The sequence below is a fragment of the Myodes glareolus genome, chromosome 14 (genome assembly GCF_982192425.1).
Source record: "Myodes glareolus chromosome 14, mMyoGla1.1, whole genome shotgun sequence".
Taxonomy (NCBI): domain Eukaryota; kingdom Metazoa; phylum Chordata; class Mammalia; order Rodentia; family Cricetidae; genus Myodes; species Myodes glareolus.
Window position 1 is genome coordinate 58,508,058 of NC_142039.1, and position 27,091 is coordinate 58,535,148.

Here is a 27,091-nt window from a genome sequence, read left to right on the forward strand (position 1 = left end):
TGGTGTTTTATATTCAGATGCCAAGGTCACTTTTGTAAGGAATTATATGAAATGCACACAGATGTGGCCAGCCTCGGTATCCTAAATAACCACACAAAGTTGACCAGCCTCAGTAGGTTAAATAACCACATAGATGTGGCCGGCCTCAGTATCTTAAATAACCAGTCTTTAAGTATTTGTTAAATCATAAGTTTTTGTTGCTTTGAGCTACAGCTTAGTCTATTAATAAAAGTTCCTTTTCTTCAATAATGTCAAATTATGTATGCACAAACTCTAGACACCCCAGCCATTACTACAGTGAATACATATAATATGCACACATTGTTATTTATTACTAAGGTTTAGATGAACCGCTGGCAGAGTAATAATAGTTCTTTGGTTAAAAAACCAGGTTTTTATGTTTCTCAAGGGCTGTGTGTTTAAGTCACATGATTTATTTATTTATAGCTTGAATATTAGCAATGTATTTAATGCTTTATTTTGTTAAAAGTGGCCTTTATTCTTTTGTCATTTATATTTATACAGATTTCAGCCTTGCCTCCATTTCTTTTTTTCTTTTTCTTTTCTTTCTGTTTTTTTTTTTAAAGAAAAAAATTCTTAATTCTGGTTCTACTTTTTCATGCCATTCTTAAATTTGTTTATTTTTAATTTTAGCTGTTACACAAAACTATATAAATTATGCATTTGTGGGGCAACATGATGTTTTTAGATATGTGACCATTGTGTAATGTTCAAGACCAGGCTAAAAATACCTATTTCCCCAAATATTTATCATTTGTTTGTGGAAAATTCTCCAAGTCCTTTCTTCTTGTGCTTGAGATATGTGTAGGGTCTTCCATGCATTAAACGAGCTCCATCTCCAAGTTCCCCATATTTTGCATTGAGAGAGAGAAAGAGAGAGTCTGTGTCTGTGTGTCTGTTTCTCTATGCCTGTGTGTGTGTATGCCTGTGTGTGTGAGTACCTGTGTGTGTGTCTGTGTGTGTGTCTGTGCCTGTGTGTGTGTGTCTGTGCTTGTGTGTGTGTGTGTGTGTGTGTGCCTGTGTGAGTGCCTGTGTGTGTGCCTGTGTGTGTGTGTGAGTACCTGTGTGTGTGTCTGTGTGTGTCTGTGTCTCTGTGTGTGTGTGTATGTGTGCCTGGCCAGCTTTCACTTTCAGCTCATTGTTCATGATAGATAACTCTGGTCTGTAGCCGAGAATAGTTCAAAGCTCCCTTCAGTTACATTCTGAGTCTGGTAACTAGCAGGAAGCAAGCAGGACAAGGCTTTAGGGGATGCGTTTTCCTTAGTTGCTCAGAATGGGACAGTCCTATGAGGCCTGCAGCTCACACTAGCTTGCCTCCTTTCTTCTGCGGCCCTGCTGTGACTGCATGGCCAGTGAGTGGTTGTAAGAAGTTTGCTCAACGAATTGAAGAAGATTTGAGCTCTGCCTTTCTGACAGGAGAGGGGAGGGGAAGCTGCAGCAGAGGCCAAGGGCCCTGTGAGGTCTGCTTCTTTGGTTTATTTAGAACATGGTCCTGAGCCTGAGTCTTCCCTGGCCAGCTGTGATGGGGTCAGTGTTGGAGAAAGTTCTGGGGCCAGTGTGTGGCAGTGGTAGAGGGCAGAGGCTGTTGTCCCCTTGGTACAACACTGTAGAACATTTGTCTAAATTATACTTTGATGAGATACTTAAAATGTTACATGGTTGTTGACCATGCTCAACTAAGTACAGAGCCAGTACCCTGGGAATTGTGTGCCTTTTATACTAAGCACTGGGACTGACGCTGTACTTGAATGAATTAACACCACCATCGCCACCATCAAATTTGTATACTCTTACAAAATTCAAATTAATTGTTACCCAAAACCGAACTTGGATATATTCATACGACCTGGTTTGCCTAGAGCCATAGACTGGTGAACAGCAGACCCCAGGGACACACTTTCTCTTCCTTCCCTGTCCAGAAACAGCATCCAAGTTCATTTGTTTATTTTTGCAGTGGTGGGGACTGAACCCAGGGCCTTGTGCACACTAGGCAAACATTTTACCACTGAGTTACTTCTCCAGGCCTACCTACCCCAGCTCTTTCTACTTCTGGGTGCAGCTCTGCCTGGCCCAGATGTTTTTGCTATCCCTGCCTTTCTGAGCCTTTCAGTATGTCCATGATCTTTTTTTATATGCCATTGAGTTGGTGCATCCTCTTACCTTTTAGATATGCTATGGCCTCTTAAGGGACAGAGAGTCTTCTGTCACAGTGCTCTTCAGTTTTTCATTAGCTCTATCTCATGTTTGTTTTAAGTCTTAGTATTAGGTTAGTTCATTTTCTGTTACTATGATGAAATACTTCAGGCTGATGCTTCCTAAGTGAACAAGGTTTATTCATTTCACTATTATGAAGACTAAAATTCTGAATAGTATAATGCTGGCTTTGCAAGAACTAGTTTGGCCTCACCCAAATCAGCACATGGTGGAGCGCCTCATGGTGGAGCCCCTCATGGTGGAGAGCATCTTGGTGGAACACCTCTTGGTGGAGTCCTTCATGGTGGAGCACTTTTTGGTGGAGCCTTCTTGGTGGAGCACCTCATGATAGCGTGCATCTTGGTAGAGCACATCTTGGTGGGTCTCTTCATGGTGGGCTCACATACAAAAGGCAGAGCTCCCTGCAAGATAAGTCTGAGAGGCTAGGGAGTGCCCACACTTTTCTTTACAGTATCTCTTTCAGGAACTGACTCAGGTCCCATGAGAGCTTCCTCAGTCCCTCGGAGGGTAATTCCCCATGTCCTAAAGACAACCCCCCCCCCACATACTAAGTATTCCCACTTTTTAACTTTCCAGGACCTTTTAATACAGTACACTAAAGACCAACCTTATAACACAGAATCCTTTGGGGGAACACTCAGGTTGTACCTAATCACAACACCATCTGGGGTAGTCATACTGATCCTAATCTAGTGAGCATCTGTTTTTACCAGATCCTGGGTGTGCACACTTCATATGTAAGGAAATTATTATTTTAGATATACTTTCTAATCTGCAAAAATACTTACTAGTTATACAGTTCAGTATATGGAGTGTAGTAAGAAGCTGAGTCTATCTCAGAGCGCTTGCTTACCTGTCATGCATAAAACCCTAGATAAAATGGATGTGGAGGTGAGTACTGGAAATCACAGCACTTTTGAGGTGGAAACAGGAGGATCACAAGTTCAAGGCTAGCCACTGTTTGAGTGTCCACTGTTTGAGGCTAGCCTGGGTTACATGAGACCTTATCTATTAAATGAATAAATGGATGAATGAATAAACAAAAATGAAATAATTTGTATTATGGAGACATTAGTTAAAAGAAGCTCTTGTAACAACAAATTGATTAAAGTTGCAGATTTGAAGGGAGTATCCTATTTGAAGGGTCTGTCCTATTTTAAGAGTAAATTTTTTCACAAATAAATTCATTTATTGTGTTAGATGTCTGTCGATGCTTGTAAGTAATGTGTTGTTTTGGCCATTTTTATTCTTTATTTGTTATGATTAATGTGTGCTTTTTCTTTTTTATTTCCCACAGACAAAATTGAAGAAGCACAAAAAGAACTTAATGGGGCAGAAGTTTCCAAAAAAGGTAAGAAGAAACCAGCCCTGTGTGGACTTCATTCTTTCAGAGATGCCCATATGGACCTTCTCAGGATTGAAGCCTTTCCTCTGGAAGTTGGTGCTGATGTGTGTGAACTTGGGTAGTCTCAGTACCTCTCCCCACACTGTCTCTCTCTTACCCATGCCCTGATGCTGGGAATGTGAAAACCAGATGCAGTGCCTTTGAGAGCACTGCTGGACCCTGCCGTGTGGGAGATAGATAGTGTGGACCCACGACTATCATGTGTGTTCTGGTGCAATGACAGAAGTCAGTGACATTTCAAACTGTCTCAAGTTGAAGAGTAATTGAATATATGTAAGAGAACATGTTTGATTAGAGGAGATGATGCAGATTTTTAACAAAATGTTATTTATTTCAAAGGATAGTGCTGACTTTGTTAAATAAGAAATAAACCTATAATATAGCATACAAAGTCCTAGTTTTTGTAAAAATGATCAGATCAGGACAGTGGCCTCATATATGTGGATATGTATATGTATAAACACACTTATTGGATTGGAAAAAATTGGAAGGATTTCTTTAGGCAAATGTGCTTATGACGTGGGAATAGGCGAGATCACCGCATTGCATCTGTGTTGCTCTGGTTACACGGTGGCCTTCATTAGTGTTAAAAATCAAAACAGTGTGCAAATATTGGTCTCATGGCAGAAAATATGTTGTCTTTTCATGTACTAGAACCTGCAGGACATGAGAGCTGCATGAGTGAGGGTGACGTGTGTCCCAGCACTGTTAGTGAGGTGGTGGTGAGCCTGCAGGACGTGAGAGCTGCATGGGTGAGGTGACCTGTGTCCCAGCACTCTTACCAAGATGGTGACTAACTTGCAGGAGTTGAGAGCCACATGGTCAGTGGTGGGATGTGTCCGTTCCAGCACTATCTCTTAGAGAGATGGTGGTGCTTCTCTGATGTTAGGGAGAGTGAGGTTCTCTTAGTATTCATTTTCATGATTTAGTGTTTACATTTCCTTATTATAGTTTCTAATTTGAGTAAACTAGTTGACAGAATAATTTATCTAAATAGGACCCCAATGGAAGCCTTTATTTTTCTTTCCTTCCTTTTCTCCCTCCCTTTCTTTTCTTTCTTTTCCTTTCTTTTTCTTTTTGGTTTTCCTTTTTTCTAAGTCTAGACTGAGTACTGACTGGGCAATTTCAGAGAAAAGAGTTTTGTAATCTCTCTCTCTCTCTCTCTCTCTCTCTCCTTCTCCCTTTCCCTTTTTCCCTCCCTCCCTCCCTCCCTCCCTCCCTCCCTCCCTCCCTCCCTCCCTTCCTTCCTTCCTTTTTGTTTTTCTTTCTTCTATGTCTAGACTGTACTGACTGGGTAATCTCAGAGAAAAGAGTTCTGTAGTCCCCCAGCCCCCATTTCTTGGTGCAGCGTTGTGCCTGTTCGTAGTTGGTGTTGCAGCAGCATTAGTGTCCTCCTTAATCCTCGTCCCCACCCCATTTCTGTTCCATTATAACTCCAACAAGAATCCGACCCTTGGTGATTCTTGCATAAAAGCCAGACTAGAAAGGATACTCATTGGCACACCATACTGTCACCTTGAAAGGTTCCTGACCACCTTTGCCCTCGTTGCCACACTACGGTATCCAGTGGGGTTAGGAGAGGCCCCCTTCAGATACTGCTACAGCCATCTCTGCTCACAGCCAGGCCCGGGGAGAGCAGCTCCAGGCAGAAGAACAAATTTCACGTGTATTCCCTGCTTTTCTCCAGACCAAAAAGTTCTCACAAACGTGAACTAAATGCCAAGAAGAGGGAGGAAAGACAACAAAGCCCGGAGGAAAGAAGCCGGGCAGTGAGCCTTGGCGTAGTTGGGCAGCTCTGGTTGACAGGTGGCTCTGGCAGACCCCACGTGAATAATGGATGAGGGCAGTTCCTTCTCTTCCCTGCTGGCTTTGCTTTTTCACAGCAAGGGAAAGGAAACAGCTTCCCTTCCGCCTGGAAGTAAGAACACCAGTTCTTCTCCTTCAGCGTGAGGAGAAGCCTTCCTGTAAGAGCAGCACTAAGGTCTCATTTTCTTGGTTGTTTATCATCTATTTTTCATAAAGAAAACCACTTCTTCCATGAAAGAAGGCCATATGAGCATGGGTACTTTGTTCTAGTGATGGCGAGGCATCGGGATGTCACTTTGTCTGTGAATTATGTGACATGAAAAGCTGTTTTGTTTGTTTTGCTCGACATGGCAAACGGTCCTAAAATGCTTTGTGTCCATCAAAGAGCCCGTGGTTCTTCCCTGACCATGGGTTGTCCCTCCTGCTCCACCACTTCGGTAGGTTCTAGCTGGGATGCACTCACTGATGCCCAGTGGGAGCCAGTGTGGCTGCAGCCCCTTCAGAACCAACCCAACAAAGACTGCTCATGGATCACATTACAAGTTTTTTAAATTTTTTTTAATATATTAAGGAAGGGTAAATATGTCAATATAGACCCTGACTTTGCCAGTCATAAATCAGTAGAATGTAGACGTGTCTTAAATTGGGCTGGAGGGATGGTTCACAGATTAAGAGCACTAACTGCTTTTCCAGAGAACCGGGGTTCAATTGCCAGCACCCACATGGCAGCTCACAACTGTCTGTAACTCCAGTTCCAAGGGATCTGGCTTCCCCACACAGACATACCTGCAGGCAAAACATCGAGCACATGAAAATAAATAAATCTTTAAAAAAAAGAGAAGAATACCTGACTTTGTCAGTCATAAACCAGTCGGTTAAAGAAATGACTTAAATTATGCTAATACACTTATTTTTTCTTTTTATCTGCTTATGGATAAAATCTAAACAACTTCGATTTGACTTCAGCTTTGGTGAGCGAGCGCGACACTCGTGCCGTCCCCATTGTGTCCTTGCGCCCCTCCTCAGGTGCTGTCTGCTCTTTCTTTTTTAATCATTTGGAGGAGAACGTAAGTGGATCCTTATTTCCCACCTGACAGTAAAACAGAATCCAAAGAGATTGTATTTAATATGTGCCGACTGCCGAACAACAGCCGTGTTCACGTGATCAAAGGAGAAGGGAATTGTTTCTAAGCCTAACATTTAAATTAGCTGTAAATTAAGTCTACTTGTTCTTCCTGTGCACTGTGCTTCACAGTATTCGTCAGATAGGATTTACATAAACTCCTCTCTCTGACGTGGTAGTGGAACATAGCAGTAGATCCCTTAGGAGGGGCGTGTCCTATTTCTTTGCTTAGATGTTTTGTGTTAGTGCCGGATTTGGTTCTGGACAGTTCTCGATGTGACCAGTTTGACCTCCTGCTGGGCTCCTAGCATTCAGACCTGGATCCACATACCCTGTTTGGTTGTGTGCTGTTTCTTGGATCAGCTTTAATACTTTGTTTTAAAATCATGTTCTATGGTATTTGTCACACGTATGTAAAACCTGGACAGTATGATGATCCCGGAACACCTCGCTGAAAGACCCTCTTCCCAGCTCTTAGCACTGTTTCTAATTTGATGGATGTAATGGATGTTGAACACTCTTTCTTTTTTTTCTTCCTTCCTTTTTTTTTTTGATGACTAAGCTTAAAAGAAAAACCTGAACTCGTCTAATTTATTTGATGACCTATTCTTTAGTTGCCCTCACCAGAACCCGGTGTTGTGAGGAGGGAGCTCTACACTGGGAACTGGTGGTCTGAATAATTGGCTGACAGTGATGGCTGCCACAGCAGCCAAGTTCTGTTTGGGCTTTTTACTTAAGCGAACCAGGTTATAGTTAGATAGGAGCCTAAAGTCGGGAGGCAGCGCTGGCCACACTGGTGTCCCAGGAAACTGAGTGCTGACATCAGGCATGTCCTCCTGCATGTATGTTCTGCTGCTTGCTGCAGCGCTCCCCAGCGTCTGCACGCTTCCGGGCTACCCAGCTCCCTCTCTTTATCAAAGCATATTGGGTGAGAACTCCTCAGCTTTTATTCCACCATGTATGATTTTGTCTGGAGTTTCATTTCCCTCCTCCCCCCCCCCCCCCCCAGTCTCTCTGTTCCTCCATCTTTTCTATCTTACTCTGTAGCCAAATCTAGCTTCAGATTCACCAGGCAGTCTGCTGTCTCTGCCTCTCAGGTGCTAGGATTACAGGCATGAACTTTTGTCTTTGAATGCACATAAATTCTTGACTCACTTGCTTCCCTTCCCCAGTCCCTGTTCGATTCCCCCCCCCCCCCCCACTCTGGGACTCTAGGCCTGCACACAAGCCCAGCTTTGTCGTTTGGGTGTTTTGTTTCTAGTAAGACACATTTTCCCTACCACAAGATCTTATCCCCCGCCATATTTTCTTCTAAGAGACTTCCACATTTCAGATTAAAAACGTTCTTCAGAGTTGGTTTTTAAAAATACATTTAAGCAGCTCTGATTTGGCTCCGCAGGTAAAGGCACTGAGTGCCAAGCCTGATGGCCCGAGTTCGAGCCTCACAACCCATATGGTGGAGGGAAGGAGAGAGCTGATTCCCACAGATTGTTCGTGCCTCCTCCATTAAATAAATGTGAAAATACTTTAAAACCTGTTTAATCATTTTACAGATAGTTTTCCAGTTCATTTTTTCAAGTGAGTAACCATTGCCGATATTTTTCCTTTTTATTATTTTAAATTTTTTTTAAATTAGTTGAATTAATTTCCTAAGTGGCACATTGTTGGGGTATTTTATGTTTTGATGATATGTGTAATATTTAATCAGTTGGGCAGAGGCACATTACCTTACCCTGTAGGCGGCAGCACACCAGAGCTTTCTGCTGCTCTCCTCTCCGCTGTAGCTTTACAGCCTCCGAGCCATGCTCATTTCTCCATGTCTATGATTTACATTTGAGTGATGACACACAGTAATTGCCTTTCTGTGCCTGCCTTACCTCACTTAGCACCGTGATCCCCCTAATCTGGTGAGGAAATTACAAATCCAGTTATTCTTAGTGTCGAATAGTTTCCCACTATGTGTATACTACATTTCATTGTTCACTTCTCTTTACTTAATTCCATCACTTCCTTAGCTGTTCTGGAAAGTGTAATAAACATGGAAATGCAAATGTCTGTATTATAGTCTGGAAACATTTATTGAATCTTCTCTTTTTGTGACTCTTCAGTTTTGATATATACCTGGGCTCATTAGATTTTATGTTCTGTTTGTCTGTGTGAGGGGCCGTGAACAGCGGTGGGACTCTCGGGTTTTGTTCAGAGTGCTTTGAGAGTAGAAAGGTTTTCACACAGCTATTCATATGTGCATATTATGTAGAAGTAAGTCATTTTGGATTTTTTTTTTTTTTGAGTTAGGAGAAGCAAACTCAGCATCTTTGTGGACGGGCTTCTGCTCATAAATATGGGGACAGTTTGGGGGGGTTTGTTGACTGTTAATGTCTTTCACTTCCTTCATAAAGATCTCATTTGTGAGTACATTTTTGGGTTGGGGGAACTTTATGTTCTTAGTTTTGCCCCCTTCATAGAATTTACTGTTATCACTGAGCTGTATCCCTGGCCACAAATTTAACTTTTTTTTTTTTTTTAGTTAATTGGGATATATATTTAATTCTGTTTTACTAAAAATTATTTTTAGTTCTTGCTGGAAAATAAAATGCTGAATAACTATAGATAGATTTCTATCTAATCATCCACTTGAATTCTTATACTGATAATTCTTATAGTGATACGTTTCATCATACTGGTTGGGAATAATCAAAGTTCTATTTTTGCATTTTACACCACTGCTATTTTTTTTTCTTCTTTGCCTTATTCACTTGGGTTAAATAAAATGATGACGAAAGTGTAGTGTTTCGGCCAGTGAGGTAGCTCGGCAAGTGACAGCGGTTCGGTTGCTGAGCCACCGTGCAAGCCTAGTGACCTGCACTGAGTCCCCAGAACCCACAGAGAAGTGACAGGAAATGACCGGATTCCACAAAGCTGTTCTCTGACTGCTACAGGCATACCATGGCACAGCCACCTACACAACAATAATAAATCAATAAATGTCAAAGCAGTGATGTAGTCTTCCCTTGCTATTTAAAGAAATCCCCACATCTCACTGTTCAATTACTTGCTGTCTAAAAGCAGCCCTTTATAAAACAGAAACTACAGAGAAAATCCGTGGTTTTTATTCTTTTGTTGTAATGTTTAAATCTGACTTGCATTTATTAGATGTTTTCTCTTTTAGAACATGTTGCTAGTGCTTTGCGCAGTGGCAGTATCTTAGCCAATGAGGTTTATCCGAGGTGGAATTATTGCTAATTGAAAGCTTTTCCCAGTACCCTGCAGTGACAACTTGCAATATAGTCGATGTTGACAATTTTTGATAGTCTCTTCGGAGACTGAATTAAAGAAAAATGTTGCTAGATTCAGTTTTAAAAATATCTTACTAAAGAGTTCTAGGCTTTATAGAGCTATAAATTGGTCTATACTTTTTAAAGTTTGTTTTCCCTGCAAGATTTTGTCTGGGAGTTAGTTTTGGTTTAGGAAAGTGATCTGGCGGCTGTATGTTTCTGTTTGTGTGAGGGTGTGTGTGGAGTGTGGGGGATGTGTGGGGTGTGGGGGTTGTGGGGTTGTGGGGGTTGTGTGGGATGTGTAAGAGGATGTGGGGTCTGTGGGTGTGGGGGGGGTAGAGATAAATGTGGGGTGTGTGGGGATGGTGTGGGTGTGTGTGATTTGTGTAGGGGTGTGGGTGTGGGGTGGTAGGGGTATATGTAGGGTGTGTAGGGATGGTGGGTGTGTGGGTGTTTGGGTGAGTGTGAGGGGTAGGTGTTATATGGGGTGTGGGTGTGGTTGTGGGGGAATGTGTGTGTGTATGTAGGAGGTGGTATTTAATACTTAGATGACTCTTTGTTGTGGATTCTGGAAATATTCTGATTTTTACAAACAATGGGGCAGAGTATTTTTCTGCCATGTTAGCCAGTCCTAAGAAGCTGTATTTTCTTAGGATTTATTGCTGTTCTCTTAATTTTCAAATTTGTCGTCCAAGATTAATCCACAGCATCTCTTGTGCTGCTGCTGGTTCTGTAGTGATGGCTCTAGTTTTCCAGGAATGCAGTATCTACTAATCCTTTCCTGACATCCCCAGAGGATTGTGTGTGCTCTATCCTTTTCAGTTCTTCAATTTCCTGGTTGTTGTTTTTTTAAATGTACGATTTCATTTTCGTTATGTTTAATTCTTACTGTCTTTTTCTTTCATTGGGGAAATTTTTATTCGAATTTTTGATATTATAAACTGAACTCATTTTTATGCCTTTATTCCTTTCTGTTGAAAACATCAAAGCTCATTACTTCAAGCTGTTGATTTTGAGGATTGTAAAGAGTTTGATGTTTTGTAGTTTTGTAAATTTTATGTTGTTTTTACATTTGACTCTTTGCTGACTTTCCCTTTTCCACATAGACTGGAATTCTATTATTTTTCATGATTTCCCATTTAAACACATTGTAATATTATTTTTTATTTAGGAAAACTATTCAGAATATGTAAAGTTCCTGTTTTGTGCTTCTTAGTTCTCTTATAATCAAATTTTTCATAACCTCCAAAAGTATTTCCTTGTTCTTATGCTAGAAATTTAAAATTAAATTCACCATTTTGAGAAAAATGAAAAAACTGAGGTTGAAGATACTAAATCGCCCACTTCATCTGTGCAGTGAGGAGACAGCAAGGACATTTGCTGTTGGTCTTGGGCTGTGTGGTCCTGATATGCATGTTTGAGTTCCTGGACTCCTGAGTCACCCTAAGTACTGCTCAAGTGATGAAACTTACAGCATCCACCTCCAAGTGTGGTGACTGAAGAATCGGGATCAGGTACCAGTGAGATGGGCCAGGGGTGAAGGTGCTCGCTGCCAAGTGTGAAGACGTAAGGTCAGAACCCATGTAGTGGAAGGAGAGAACTAACTCCACAGCTGACCCTCTGACTTCCACTCTCACAGCATCCGTGCATACAAAATAAAGAAACAAACAAACGGAAAAGTTCCAGTTAAGATCCAGACATGGGTATAGGAAAGACGGATTTTCTTGGGTCAGTTTCTATTTGTATTTTTCCTTCATGTTGTTCTTTCTCAACAGACCCCACAGTTGCCACACTGTCTGGCAATCCTTTCAGCAGAACTGCTTTCTTTCTGACACTTAGAGTCCAACTACAGAAGTTTTATTTTAAAAATAGTGTCCATATAGCATCTTTCTGTGTGAGAGCAAAAAATAGGGCTGGCAGGAGTAGCTGGTTGGTGTGAGTGAACAGGGATGGGGAACGGCGGCAGACGCTGAACAGCATGCAGGGCTGGTTGACAAGTATGAGGTTGTTTGTTTGTTTGTTTTTCAACATGGCCAGAATTTATGCACTGAAATATTCTTCTGTTATTAGGAAACTTGAGACAAGGTCACATATCTGGAAGTGACAACCAACCAGAGAACAGGAGACTTGACCCTGGAGTCCAGGAAATGTAAATAGGAAAACAAGAGTTTTCTTCCCCACGTTCCAAACGTTTTGTGCTGTTTTAAGACCTTTACAGTACAAATGCATTTCCAAACAATCCTATGTTTTTAAAGGTGACAACTAATCTGGCCCAAGAGTGCACTTTAGTGCCAGTTCTGATGTTATAAGGACAAGTTATAATGGTGTTCTCCTTAATAAGTATGCTGAGCATAATAATTAAGATAGTTAGAGCATATTTTATCAATAAGAATGACAAAGTCTTCATGTAGAACAGACATTTGGGTGGCATAATAGAAAAACTGGACAGATACCATTAAATTAAAACATATAATTTTAATGTAGTTCATGGTAAGATGGAAATGTTTTAACCATTCTTGGGAAAGTATGCTTAGTAAAAACACTTGAAAAACCTAGTTTGGGTTTTTTAAACCGGAAGGACATTCACAGTTTACATAGTGAATACTAGTATTCATAGTAGGAAGACCAGGGCAGTTTCTTAGATAAACGTCTGGACTCCAAAGTACTTTCAAAGGGTAGGCCTGCTTTGCAATTTTAGTATCATACTGAAACTAATATATGTCTATAGATTACTGGAAAATGTGGTCTTTGGGTTTGCAAGTAATTATTAGGAAAAATGAATTTTAGTGAGCGTGTTTAATGAAAATTTACTTTAAATAATAGTGTTGTAAATTCTATTCTCTTAATGTTAGACATCCCCCAAATCATCCATGTTTCTTATAAAGTTGTTAGTTCCTTCATTTCATTAAGTGTTTATTTTGTACCAGCATTCTATCAGAGTCTTTGAAACCTTACAAGAAAGGAACCACTCTGAACCCTAAGGGAACCTCAGGCCTTTACCCAGCACTTGTCCAGTTGTCGACACCTGCACTGCCACAGACGCTGTTTGTCTGTGAGCCTGCTGCCAGAGACACTGCCAGGATAAAAGAGCAACAGATGGTGACATTTTTATGGAAAAGAGAATTTATCCAACTTCCCATGTACATTGTCCAGATACTTCCCATATGCACTGCCCAAATACTTCTTCTGTGTACTGCACAGATACTTTCCCTGTGCACTGCACAGATACTTCTCCTGTGCACTGCACAGATACTTTCCCTGTGCACTGCACAGATACTTTCCCTGTGCACTGCACAGATACTTCCCATGTGCACTGCACAGATACTTCCCATGTGCACTGCACAGATACTTCCCATGTGCACTGCACAGATACTTCCCATGTGCACTGCACAGATACTTCCCTGTGCACTGTACTGCTGATTCCAACTTGGAAAATCAGGTTCATGTTCTGTTCTCATATATAAAATATAATGCATTGATCTTGGACTATAGGAAAATTACTATTGATTTAATTATCTGTGCTATATTTGTAAAGGTATCATATTATCAAGCTTGTCAGTAGTTGTGTATTTAAAAATGACAAATTTCACCAATCAGTACAGATGAGCTGCATACTGATAGGAATGAAAGCTTCATGACACTTCCTTGTAAAGTGTCTTTAACTGGTCCGTCCTCACTGTCTGAGAGTACAGCGCCCTGAGCTTTGTGTGACATACAGGAGGCAAAGACTCCTTACAGGTGTTCTTTTTCTTTCAGTTTTTAATTTGGGGTGTTTGTGTGTGTGTGTGCATGTGTGTGTGTGTGTTTTGTCAGTGTGTATGCTTGTATGTTTGACATGTTTGTAGTGCCAACAGAGACCAGAAAAGAATGATGTATTCCTTGAAACTGGAGTTACAAACTGTTGTGAGTTGCCGTATAGGTTCCAGGAATCAAACTCAGGTCCTCAGAAAGAACAGCCAGTGCTCATAACTGCAGAACTCTCACTGCAGCCGCTCCTCCTCATTTTTAAGGGCGCCACTGCGTATCTGTCAAGCTGGTAATTAAATTAGAGAGTTAGGTCGCAAACATGACGTGAATTTCATGGAGCAGTTCATTACAAGGTGCAGTGTGTGCGGTTTGCAGCATATCATTCAGCAAAGTGCTGGTGGCTCTGAGCTGCACAGTCACCCTGCTTAGCATGAGACGAGTTGCTACCCATTACGTCATGACACAGTGCTCCCCTGTTTGCCTAGCAGATGTGTTCTGATTGTATAGAAATGAAAATATTTGAGAAATTCCATTTGCCTTAGATTCTATTACATGTATTTATTACTATGGCTTCATTTTTTTGAGAAGAGTAACTAAGATAAGGATGTGTGTGGCCTGCACTGCACTGGGATGGCATGCCTGAGGACTGCAGAATAGCAGCTCTTATGTGCTCACTCAGCTCCTGGGCCACTGGTCGGGCAGTTACAGTTTGCCCTTAGACAGTTAACTTCGTACCGCACGCCTCAGTATTTTTAAAACAAATGTTACAGATTGACTCAGAGAGAGTGTGTGGCTCTTTATCCGCTTACGCTTTTCTCTAGCTTTGCGAATGTAGCCTCTGTAAAAACAGATAAAAGGAAAAGCAAGCTCAGACCTGGTTCCTTCCATAGGGATTCGCTTAGTGTTCCTCAGGAAAACAACAATGCCGATAAGAGAAAGAACCCCAGATGTGTGAGGGGTATAATTCAAGGGGGGAAGAATGGAAAATAGAAATGAAGGAAAAAGATGGACTGAGGTCAGAGAAGCAATAGATATACAGAAAATAAACTTGAAAAATGCAAATAGCAAAGTGCATTGGAAGTGAAGTGCCATTTTACCAAAGCCAGAGGGCTCTTTCTTGTTCCGCTACCCAGAGCATTGCACAGACTGTTCTTTGTAGGACGGTGGCATATTGGATTAGAATTTTGGACTGATCACCAAGGCTCTGATATGAAATTATTTCATTCTGGGAAAGACTGGGAAGCAGCAGGTGCATTTGGGTGGATGGCCAGGATAGGCACGAGGATGCTGGGGATGCTGGGAAGCTAGTGTGTTGTTATAGCATCTGGACAGTGGTCATCCATCCAGGCCCAGTGCTCAGTGCTGGGTCCCTTGTTTGCTGTGATTTTCCCATCTACATTTCTCTGATGAAGGTCAATAGAAGAGATTAACACCAACCAACAATAAAATAGAGTCCTTATAGCAGGGTACTATCACAAAAATCACTTGACTTATAAATTGTTTATTTCTAGAGTTTTCTATGTAAAGTTTTCAAGTGTGGTTACTCACAAATAGCTGGAGCTAGGGAGAGCTAAGCTGTGGATGAGCACTGTGCCCTGTGGGGAGAGACTGCAGGGGCTCCGTCTCCTCCCGCCCACACCATCCACCACCCTGCCTTCAGAGGGGCCATGGCTGTTTCAGCTTGTGGGGTATGGCTCATCAGGCCCTCCAGTGAGCATGCACATAGCCTTCTGGGGACTGCATAGGAGAGCAGAGCTCCCTAAGGTGACCCTCAGGTCTTCATCTCAGTTCTCCCTCCCACCCTACCATTTCCTGCTGTGGGTCTCTTCCTGTAATCCCTCCAGCTTGAGCTTGCATGTAGCTTGAGGTGCCTGTGCACTGGGAAGGCCTTTGACAGTTGCTGAATCAATAAAGATGGTGGGGAGTGGGAGAAGATGGATTCCTTTACCTAACAGGCAGGGCTCATAAACAATGCACACTGTTGCTTTCATTTCTCAAGTGTGGTTAAATAGCTATTTATTTCTCGTGGTACATGTCGCCTAGATTGCTTATCTGAAGCAAATTGTTTCTTTTAGTATCTTCAATTATCTGGCACAGTGATGCTTATAAACTGTTGATGTTCGTCTCAGTAACAAAAAGCTTCATTTCTTCACCTCTGATGGAGTCTATGGACAGCTACAAACTGCCTTTTCCTCAAGACTTTGTTTAAGCATGAAGAATTAGACTCTTCTTCTGTACTTGTATTGTGGAATATCAGCATCTTTCTAGCCTGGTGGGTGGGAAACCCTGATGTGAGGATTCCACATTTCTGACAGTTCAATATTGTAAATGTACAGGAAATTCCACAGTTTCCTACCTTTGTAATAGTCAGTGTCTTATACAGTTTATAACTTTTCTTGTGACTAGGGGTCAGCGTTATGCAGGTAAACCTCTAAAACTCAGAGCGTGAACACTCTTCAAGCAGTTGTCAAGTTGGTAGCCATATCCCCCGCTGTAATAAATGTTAAGCTTCCAATGGTTCTGACTGTAGGCTTTCCGAGTGTCATCTGATAGTGATCCTGACAGCACCTGCTGCTTGGAAAAATGATTATCTCACATGGCTCCTGTGGACTCGGCCATCCTGTGACAGAATCCTGGAGCTGGATGAAAGCAACCCTAAATTGTAGAGATCTTTGGACTTCCATAAAGAAATCACTAAGGTCTTCGACTCTTTCTCATGAAAGTGAAACAACCAGAAAACAACTGCAAAGACTTCTGGGACAGGGAGATGTGACTGTCTCTCATGGTTCATGTCTTAATCAAAGGCAGAGTCAACCTCCTATTCGTGGATTTTTTGAACCTGCAAAAATACATGAGAATAGTTTGGCTTAGACTTCTTTTTGCTTCTGTTTCAGTTGTGCATCTGTGTATGTATGGCATGTGTGTGTTGGTACTTATGGATTCCAAAAGAAGGCATTAGATCTTCTGGAGCTGGAATACGTACCCTTGGGAACTCCCTGACAGGATGAACTCAAGCCTTCTGGAAGAACAGGATATGCTCTACAGCCCCCTCCCCCTTCTTTCTTTCTTATTTAATCATTTATTTATTTATTCATTCATTCATTCATTCATTCATTCATTCATTCATTTATTTGTGAAAGGATCTCATTATCTAGCCCTGGCTGACCTGGAACTTGCTATGTAGATCAGGCTGGCCTCAAACTCATAGCAATTCACCTCCTTCTACCTCCAGAGTGTTAGGATTAAAGTATGCACTACCACAGAGGCTTTACCTGTTGGGTTTCTTCCTTCCTTCCTTCCTCCCTCCCTCTCTCCCTCTCTCTCTCTCTTTCTTTCTGTTTACCTGTTGGGTTTCTAATTTGTGTGGTTCACTCTTCAAAATTAGAGCGTGTGAGAAACAGAAGATAGAGAGTTATTTCATGGCACCTGGCATCTGTCGTGGTGATCTTCTGTTACCGCTTTGCCAGGCTTGCTGTGGCAGAGCCGAAGAACCTGTCTCAGGGCGCACAGTTGTGCCCCTTTCTCTTTGGTGCTTATGGAAAGGATGAGATGGTTAGAACCAGCACTAAGCATTGCCCGCTCTCACCTTGGCAATACCTGTAAAAGGCAGGTGGGTAACGTTGTAACTGTGGCAAAGTATTGTTAGGATTCAACATTTAGAGATGTGGTGAGTGACAGGAATTCCCCCACCAGGTACAAAGAGGATGCAGCTGCTAACACAGGCAGAGCTGCTGATCCTGTCATTATTTCTCTCCTCTTTCCTGGGCTGATCCGTTGCCCTGCTTTTGACTCGCCCCTTGTTATCCCGTGTTTGAATTATTTGTACTTGATTACGTTTCATGCAGTTTGTGTAAGTTGGCATTCTGTCATGTTGACAGAATGGCAGATAATAAGCACGTAGGAAAGGTTTCTTTTAGCTCGTCGTTGTGGGAGATTCCGTCTATGGTTGATTGACTTGAATGATCTGGGGCCTTGGAAAGGCCCGTCTTGGTGGTAGTGTTAAACCAGGTGGTCGCTCTCTTAGTGGCAGCTGAAAGGCTGAGTGTCCACAGTATCCTTTCAAGGGCATGTCTCCAAAGACCTAAGACTTGTGTCCTTGGAGGTTTCCTCACTACCCAGTTCCAAGCTGGGAACAACCTTAAACGATGGGCCTTTGGAGGACCTGTAGATTCAGTCTGTAGCATAGTTTAGGCCTCTTGGCTCGTTCACCCGCGAGTCACTTTTTAGCCAGTGGTTTTGCCTTATGTGAGTTTTCTCTACGAAACTTTGCTTTTGCTTAAAGAACAGTGTTGAATTTCTCCATTCATGTGTGTCTGCTGTGTTGAATTTCTTAGTGTGTTGCCTGTTGTTTGATTTCTCTATTAATATATCTGCTCTGTTGACTTTGTTAGCACCTGTTGTGTAGAGTTTCTCTGTTAATGTGTGTCTGTTGTACTGAGTTTCTCTGCTAGTGCTTGTGCTGACCTTTTCTGTCAGCGTGTGTCTCCTGGGCTGAGTGTCCCTGTTGTGACAAATTCTTGAAAGTGTCATTTTTTAGGCAGTATCTACTTCACCTTCAGTCTGGAGAAGTCCAGCTGGGGTGGGAAGGTAGAAATCTGGCATGAAAGTTCATTTCCCCCAGGGCAGTTTGTAATATTACATGCCTACTGTTGGTCCTTTAAAGTAATCTGGGTTTTCAAAATTCTTATCAATACACTTTTCCCACTAAGAATGGTGTCTTTGACTTTTACACTTTCCCGCTGTGGAGCACAGGTGCATTCTCTTTGTTTATCTTGCTTGTGTTTCATAGAGTGCTTTTATTTTTTATTTATCATTTTACATACCAATCACAGCTCCCTCTCCCTTCCCTCCTTCTGTTTTCCCCTCACCTTCCCCCTACTCATCTCCCCATCCACTCCTCAGAAAGGGTAGTTCCCATAGGGAGTGAACAGAGTATGGCACATCAAGTTAAGGCAGGACCAAGCCCCTTCCCCCCATATCTAGGCTGAGCAAGGTATTCCTCCATAGTGAATGGGCTCCAAAAAGCCAATTCATACACTGGAAACAAGTCTTGGTCTCATTGCCAGTGGCCCTACAGACTGCTCCAGACACACAACTGTCACCCACATTCAGAGGGTGTAGTTTGTTTCTATGCAGGTTTCCCAGCTGTCAGTCCAGAGTCAGTGAGCTCCCACTAGCTCAGGTCAGTTGTCTCTGTGGGTTTCTCCGTCGTGGTCTTGACCCTTTTATTATTATAATCTGCCTTCCCTCTCTTCGACTGGACTCTGGGAGCTTGGCCCAGTGCTAGCTGTGGATCTCTGCATCTGCTTCCATTAGTTGCTGGATGAAGTTTCTATGATGACAATTAAGGTAGTCATCAATAAGGTTACAGGGGAAGGCCACCCTCTCCACTATTGCTTGAAGTCTTAGCTGAGGTCATCCTTATGGATTCCTGGGAATTTCCCTAGCACGAGGTTTCTCCCTAACCCCATAATGGCTCCCTCTTTCAAGGTATCTCCTTTCTTGCTCTGCCTCTCTGTCTCTCTCCCAACTCAGCCTTCCTGTTCCCTTATGTTCTCCCCACCATCCAGCACTCCCAATTTATGCAGGAGATCTTATCTATTTCCCTTTCCATGGGGGATCCATGTATATTTTTCTCTTAGGGCCCGCCTTGTTGCCTAGCTTCTGAGAGGTTGTGGATTGTAGCCTGGTTATTCTTTCTTTTACATCTAATATCCACTTATGAGTGAGTACACACAGTGTTTGTCTTTCTGGGTCTGGGTTACCTCACTTAGGATTTTTTTTCCAGTTCCATCCATTTGCCTGCAAATTTCAAGCTATCATTGCTTTTTTTGCTGAGTAATAATTCATAGTGTAAGTGTACCACATTTTTTTTATCCATTCTTTGGTTGAAGGTTATCTAGGCTGTTTCCATGTTCCAGCTGTTATGAGTAGTGATGCTATAAATACAGCTGCATTATTCAAAATACCAAATAATTCAATTAAAATATGGGCTACAGATCTAAACAGAGAATTCACAATGAAGAATCTCAGATGGCTGAAACACACTTAAAAGAATTGTTCAACATCCGTAGTTATCAGAGAAATGCAAATCAGAATGACTGAGATATCATCTTACACCTGTCAGGATGGCTAAGATCAAAAACACTGATGATGGCTGAAGAGAATATGGAATGAGGAGGACACTCCCCCATTGCTCGTGAGAGTGCAAACGTGTTCAGCTACTCTGGAAATCAATATGGTGGTTTCTCAGAATATTAGGAATCAATCTACCTCAAGACTCAGAATGCTATTTTGGGGCAAATACCCAAAGGATGCACATTCATATCACAGGGATATTTGCTCAGCTATATTCATAGCAGCACAGAGTGCTTTTATAACTGTAACTCCTTTTTTTCCATCTTATTTCCACAAAGAATGCCCACTCCTTTGTAAACAGAGTTTGTTCCTGGACACTCAGACCCAAATAATCACACAGAAACTATATTAATTACAACACTGCTTGGCCTGTTATCTCAGGATTCTTATTAATTAGCTTTTACATCTTAAATCAACCCATTTCTATTAATCTGTGCATTGCCATGAGGCTGTGGCATACCTGAAAGGTTTCGGCAGCAGCATCTTTCTCCTTCTGCAGCTACATGGCTTCTCTTACTCTGCCTACTTTCTATATCTCTGTTCTGATTTCCTGCCTGGCTTTACTCTACTAAGTCATTGGCTGAAACAGCTTTTTTTATTAAAAGCAACACATATACAAAAGGACATCACTGTTTACCATCAAAGACCCCCAAAGGCCTTCCATAACTGACTAGGGTCTGACATCCTTTGTCCTCTGACATGTCCTTCGGCATATTATCTTCTCCAGTTCTAATCTGAACTTCAATCTGTCAAGTAGGTTCTAAGCCCTGCTGTATTATAGCTTGCTTTTCCTGTCTACAGTGTCTCTGTTGGACGCTATGGTCCTCTAGACCTTTAGTATTCTTCAACAGTATAAGCACACATAAAGTCTTTACTTATTCTGGCTTATTGGCTCTCTCACTGCATCTATAGTCTTTTCTCAGGTGACTGGTTATCTTTGAACGTGTACTGGACATTTTTTAAGAAAACTATGGAAACATTTGAAGGCTAAATCGCTATCTTTCTGCAGAGAAGATCAATTTTCCTCTTGTAGGCTTCTAGGAAGATAACAGTCTAAGATGATCCTGAGAGTTTCAGGGCTCTGACTCGAGGAGCCTTGAGAGGTGAACTGCAGCATACGGAGCGTGGATTTCCTCCAGGTCATTGTCATTCCTAGACCAAAGCCCCTGAAGCTCCAGAGAGGATACCATTCAGGACTTAGCATACACACCATTCATAGTGTGCCCTACAGTCTGCCTTTCTACTGTTGCTTAGACAGCCAGAACCATACAGCCTTAAGCTCCCTTTTGATTATGCTCACCTGTCCTGGGGAAAAGAACACTAATGTTCTGAGTTGTCAGGGGGACTTTAATTTCTCATGGATGTTGACTTAGTAACTTCTTTATCTTTCTAGTGCTCCATTACCTCCAAGATGAAAATGCTGGTGTTTTGTTTAGCTAACCAGTTCTCAGAGATGGTCTTTATTATTTCATTTTCCTTTACCAGAAATCCCACATTGAAATTGTTTACACATTACTCTGTCAACCTTTCATTTACTACAGGTACATTTCTCAGTTTTTTAAATTTATATTTATTTGCATAAATTTACATGCCTAGAGACTATAGTTTTAATGTATTTAAATCACTTTTCTTTTGCTTGCTTTTTAAAAACTTACTATGTTTTCAGTGTAAGATAAGCCAAAACTTCACCTGTGCTTTTCCATCCGTCTCTCTGGTTTCATTTTTTTATATTGAACCTTTGAGTTTATTTATTGCACGGTATTTGCTTATAGCCTACGCTTATTTTTTCATCTCATATATGAAATCAGAGTCTTATATTGAAAATGGTACCGTCCTTTCTGCACGGTTGTGAACTCTGGCTTTATAACATATTAAACTTTTATAAGTTTCCATCTTGCTACTGATCTGATCTTGGGGGATGTGCTGCGCCGTGGCCATGGTTTGTCTTTACAGGCCTTGGCAGAACGCTCTTGTCTAACGTAGGTTTACTTTTCAGAATGTTGCTTTTTAATTTAGGTTTATTTTTCTGAATAAGCACTATGACGTGTCATTAGAAACTGAAGGTTTTTTCCCTTGAAATTTTGTAAATTATGGAAATTTGCAAAGAATTGAGTTGGCACCTTCACAATACTGATTTTTGCCAGAGGCATGAAATACCAGCCCCCCCCTCCCTGACATTTTTGGGACTAGCACCTCTGAACTTGCACACACCCTGACTCCTCACCCCATCCTCCATGCTCCAGGTGTATCATACCACAAGACGATTGTATTTCCTGCATGGTTTTAATAGTTGGCATTAAATTTACTTTTATGAGTTTTCAGATTTTTGCTATAAATAAAGCATTTTCCATTTTATTTTGACCAGCTTTGATGCAAGTGAAATGATTGGTTTTTGTAAGTTTGGTAAGGAGGTATCACTCAAGGCCTTTGGTCAGTTCTTTGGGATGTGGAAGGCTTGTTGCTTGTCCTTATCACTTCTGGCTTATTGTATAAGCTGATTGTTCTCAAGAAATGATTAAGAACAGAGGTGGTTTTGCCAGAGTTCCTCTTGTCCCAGTCATGCAGTGAGAGGTCACTGGGCTTTGGTTCTGGTTGATGGTGAATGGCATTTTGGTGGCTCATGTGGTGTGTGGTAGTGTGGCAGTGCATGGCTTTGTTGTGGTGTGTGGCATTGTGGTGGTATATGGCATTGTGATGTGCAGCATTGTGGAGGTGTGTGGCATTTTTGGTGGCGCCTGGTGTGTTGATGTGTGGGATTGTGGCGATGCATGGCTTTGTGGCTGTATATGGCATTGTGGTGGTGTGTGGCTTAGTGGCGGTGCATGGCATTGGTGTAAAGCAAATATTCATCATGGTTTTCTCGTTTGCAAGTTTTGTTTTGACTTTTCTTGTTTCCCTGGTGACTTCCTTTTCTTCTTCATCTAGCTAGTTAGAATTGCATTGCTTCATTTCCACACAGCTAGGCATTTCCCAGCCGTCTCCTGCTGTTTGTTTCAGGTTGAACTTTACTGTGCTCAGGAGACGTGCTGTGCTCAGGTAGCTTTAGTGCTGTAGTTTGACCTTGGCAGAGATAATCTGTTTCGATTGCTCTAGACAGTTAATTTTTGTTTTCATTCGCTAAGATGATTATTATTAATAATGTGTGTGGTACAGGGCATTGAACCTAGTGCCCCACTTCATGTGAGGCATTCAGTCTACCACTGGGCTAACACCCCTGAACAGGCTGAGCAGTGTAAAGTACTCATTACCTGTCATTCTGTCGTAGAGTGGGCCCTACCAAGGTGTCAGAGGGCTGTGTTCTTTCTAGAGGTGATTAAAGATAATCTGTTTTCTCTCTCATTTGGCCTGTTGGCAGGATTCGATATTGTGGCTATATGCCTTAGTTCTTCTCAGACTGATTTATTGTCTCTCAACTAATGGCCACTCTTGGTTTCTTCAGACTTCAGGGTTCAATGTTTCTTCTCTGCATTTATTTGTTTATTCATTCTTTTGTGTTCAGTTATTTCTTCTTTATTTTGGAGGAGATCAAATTGAATCCAGCAGTTTGCATATGCTAAGCACATACTGTTTGAGTCAGCTGTGTTTGCTAAACAAAACACCCAAGACATAGTTTAAAGGTTGGAAATTTTGTTTCGGTTCACAGATTCTGGGTGGTCCACCTTCATTTCTTTGGGCAGGAAGTAAAGCAGAGAATTGTGGAGAGACTTTATCTCATGACAGCCTGACACCGAAGAGCAGAACCCTACTTTCTGAATCTCTGCTCTGCAGTAATGCATATGATTATGAACCGATTAATTGATCAATCCTCTGATGAAGTCTGAGCCCCCATAATCCAGTTTATTCTCTGAGAACAGTTGTCCCGGGCCCAGGCCTTCAACACAAGAGTCTGAGAACTCCAGGTCTTGTGCTTTCACTCTGTGGAATAAATAACCCAATCCCTCTGCGGCTTTGTAGGCAGCAGGGCCAGGCAAGTCTCATGGTCCAGTCTCTTTCCTGGCTGCTGTTTAACCAAAGATTCTGCTATGAAATTTGAAAGATTCTCATTCCAGTTCAGGATAATTTCCTCATTCCAAAGTTTATAATCTCCTCAGGCTGGCACAGCCTCTCCAGCACTGAATAAAACATGCTCGGATGTTCCAGGATTGGGGTGTCTTCATTTTGCTGGCCATTATTTTGCTTTCCACGTAGCCATGTGGAAAATATAGCATCATGATAACATCTTTAGCATGGTGGACTTCAAAGCAGTGGCAGCTTTGCCAATCTTTTGAGAATTCCTTTCCCTGTTCACTTCCAGAGCTCATTTATGTGCATAGGTTCAGATTAAAGGCCTAACATTTCGGTATAGGTCTGCTGGCAAGAAAGTTCGTTTTCATTTTTCTGACTCTTTGTTTTGTTTTTTAGTATGTGAGGGTTATAGGTGCACATGTTTATGTGTGTATTGCATGTGTGTATTGAGGGCAGAAGCAGGCATTGGTTTTCTTCCTCTATCATTTTTGTTGTTTTTCTGAGATGGAGCTCGTGATTCTGCAAGACTAGCTGACCAGCCCAGAAATCCTCTTGTCTCCACTTTCCACTTTCCACAAGCATGGACCACCACAGCCAGCCTTTTCTTCTTCCCTTCCCTTCCCTTTCTTTTTGCTTTTTCTTTCCCTCTTCCTCCTTCTTCCATTCCTCTCTTCCTTCCCCTTCTCCCTCCTTTCCTCCCTCCTTCCTTTCCTCCTTCTCTCTGTTTCTTTCCTTCCTTCCTTCCTTCCTTCCTTCCTTCCTTCCTTCCTTCCTTCCTTCCTTCCTTCCTCCTTGTATGTTAAGTCTCAGACTCAGGTTTTTATGTTTGACTACTAAACATCATGTTGACTGAGCTGTAGCATCCCTATTCCATGTTTTAACCTTCATCATTGAAAGCTAAATTGTTTCTCAATACAAAGTTTTGGGTTGATAGTTTAGTTTTCTTTAAGTAGTGTAAAAATAGAGTAGACAGTGGTTGGGAAGATGGGTGAGATTTAAGAAGCAGCTATCATGTTAATATTTCTTGATCACATTCTTGGCGGTGAACCTCCATGGCTTCCTGTTTCCTTCTGCACAGATTTCCACCTCTCCTGCTTTGTAGTCAGGGCTGAGCATGACCTACTGGTTAATCTCTTTCCCATGGTGTCCTCCACTCACAGTGTATGTGCAGCAGGGCTTCCTTGCTGAACCTCCGTTGACTTCAAAGTGACTCCCTCTGGCCCGCTTCAGGCCAGGAACGAGTCACAGATGTGCCACCTCTGAAACTAAGCCTGCCATCTCTTTGTCTCCAGCAGTCAGTCTGTTGTCCTCGTTGCTCCATAGCGTCCTGATTCTACCTCTTCACCATACATTTGACATTCTGGTTCTCCTCTTGTGTCCGCGTTCTCCTCTCTGCTGAGGAGACATTTCTGTCTACAAGTACAGCTAGCCCTCTTCCCCTGAGAAGTTTCTTCTCCCCTGCCCTGTCAGTAACAGCTAGGGTTTCCCTTCAGAACCGTGTTCCCTGGAAGCAGTCTGCTTTCACTGGCACAATGCTCTCCCCTCCTCCACATACGTCCCCCATGGATGAGATGGGTTTGACCTCTGGAACCCACTTACCATGTTTTCAGACATGAGGGCATCATTCCCATTCCCATGACCAGCAGGCCTGGTGACCTCGCCTTAAAACCATCCTGTGTGTTTGGCCAGAACAACTGTGCTGTGAGAATTGCCTATGCTCTGGTCCCCAGATACTTCCCTATCACAGGGTTCATTGCATCTTTTGAATTCCTACCTTGTTTCTTGTGATTCCCAGCTCATCCTTAAATGTAGCAATTACCCCGGCCTCTTCTCTCCACAGCACCTTTTCTGTGGCCAGCCATTTGTTTACTTTTACAAAAACAGCTCTCACTATGTATTCCCAGATTTCTGCCTCTAGCCCAGACCTCTCTCCAGGGAAAGAAAAGAATGTGCATGTATACCTCATGTATTATAATTTTCAGATTGCTGTATAGTCTTTGGGATTATTTTAAATGGGCCAGTAATGTTATGTTAACTGCCTCGGCCATAATTAGCCTAACCATTTTCCTGCTGAAAACGGCTTGCCCTGAATTTCCAGCTATGGTTTACAGTCCATACACGCATACTGAATTGAGGTTCTGTGACCTGCTAAGTGAAACGATCCCGCCCATCCCATGTTCCCATATAAAGACAGGAAACCTCTGGGGACCTTTGGCAAACTGGTCATAGGCTCTGCCTTCTGCCTCTGTGAAAAGTCACACCACCACTATCATTTGTGCTGTCCCTGTCACTCTGACACAGCCTGATGGAAGCCCTCTGCGACCCTCTGTACATCAACACCACTTTCTCCCTTCCAGGTACCCATGACGGAATCCTAGCAAAAGCAAGAAGGAAATGCAGCATGAATGTGTCCTTTAGTGACAGTGCCTCCATATTTTTAGCCAAAGAAAAGCTATGGGAACATGAAAGACAGACTGAAAATAGCTTTCAAGGAAACAATATGACAGAAACAGAAGTAACCTTAAGTTAATGACATCATAAATGTTAAAAAAGAGCTAGAACTTAAGAGAATAAAATGAGATGAAATGGGAGATTAAAAACTAAGAGAATAAAATAACAACCTCACTCCAAAGCTAATAAATGAAATCAAAATTGTTAAGAGCTTAATGTCTTAAAAATGGAATTTTTGGCATAAAGGAAAAGCACTCGGGAATTACAGAGGAAGCCAAACAGAACAAACCAAAGAAAGAAAAGGAGAGTTGATATGAAAGCAGTATAAATTATTGCGAAGGTACTCACAATAAATGGTTGACATTAAGTTAGAGAACCTTACCCCACAGAAAATTGTTTTAAAAAGTATATTGGGAGCTATACTAGAAGAAAAGTTTGCTTGAGTAAACCAAGCTGCCAGAAGATAGTGGAGAATGTACTACTTTGAAGGGAAGAAGTGTTTATTAAATGCTAGGATAGATGCAAGTGGAGCCAGCATTGGGGGCGCACACCTGTAATCCTAGCACTCAAGAGGCTGAGGCAAGAGGATCAATGAGAGTTCAAGCTGCAGCTACAGAGACCATGTATCAAAAACACAATGGGCCAGCCTGATGGTTCAGCATTTAGAGGTATTTGTTTCCAAGCCTGATGAATTTTATCTCTGATACACACATAGTAGAAAGGGAGAACCAATTTCTTTGAACTCTACGTGCTTCATGGCACATAGATATTCACAGACAGACAGATACACACACACATACATACATACATACATACATACAGTAAATTCAAAAGGAGGGTTTGGAGAGATGACTCAGTGGGTGAAGTGCTTATCTCAAGCATAAGGACCTGACTTCAGTCCCCAGC

At 42.0% G+C, this 27,091-nt stretch overlaps 1 protein-coding gene and 1 non-coding gene across 3 annotated transcripts in view; both read left to right on the plus strand.

The window, feature by feature from the left end:
• The window catches only part of Hivep1 (HIVEP zinc finger 1), a 135,112-nt gene that overhangs the window by 71,803 nt on the left and 36,218 nt on the right, over positions 1-27,091 (plus strand). For both annotated transcript variants that reach the window (XM_048419638.3, XM_085699421.2), the window contains exon 3: positions 3,533-3,586. In XM_048419638.3, coding sequence (XP_048275595.3) covers positions 3,533-3,586 — 54 coding nt within the window. The remainder of the gene's footprint in view (positions 1-3,532; positions 3,587-27,091) is intronic.
• On the plus strand, positions 9,752-9,892 carry LOC125398128 (U4 spliceosomal RNA). The gene has a single exon (XR_007231300.1). It is a non-coding gene; the product is annotated as a U4 spliceosomal RNA (small nuclear RNA).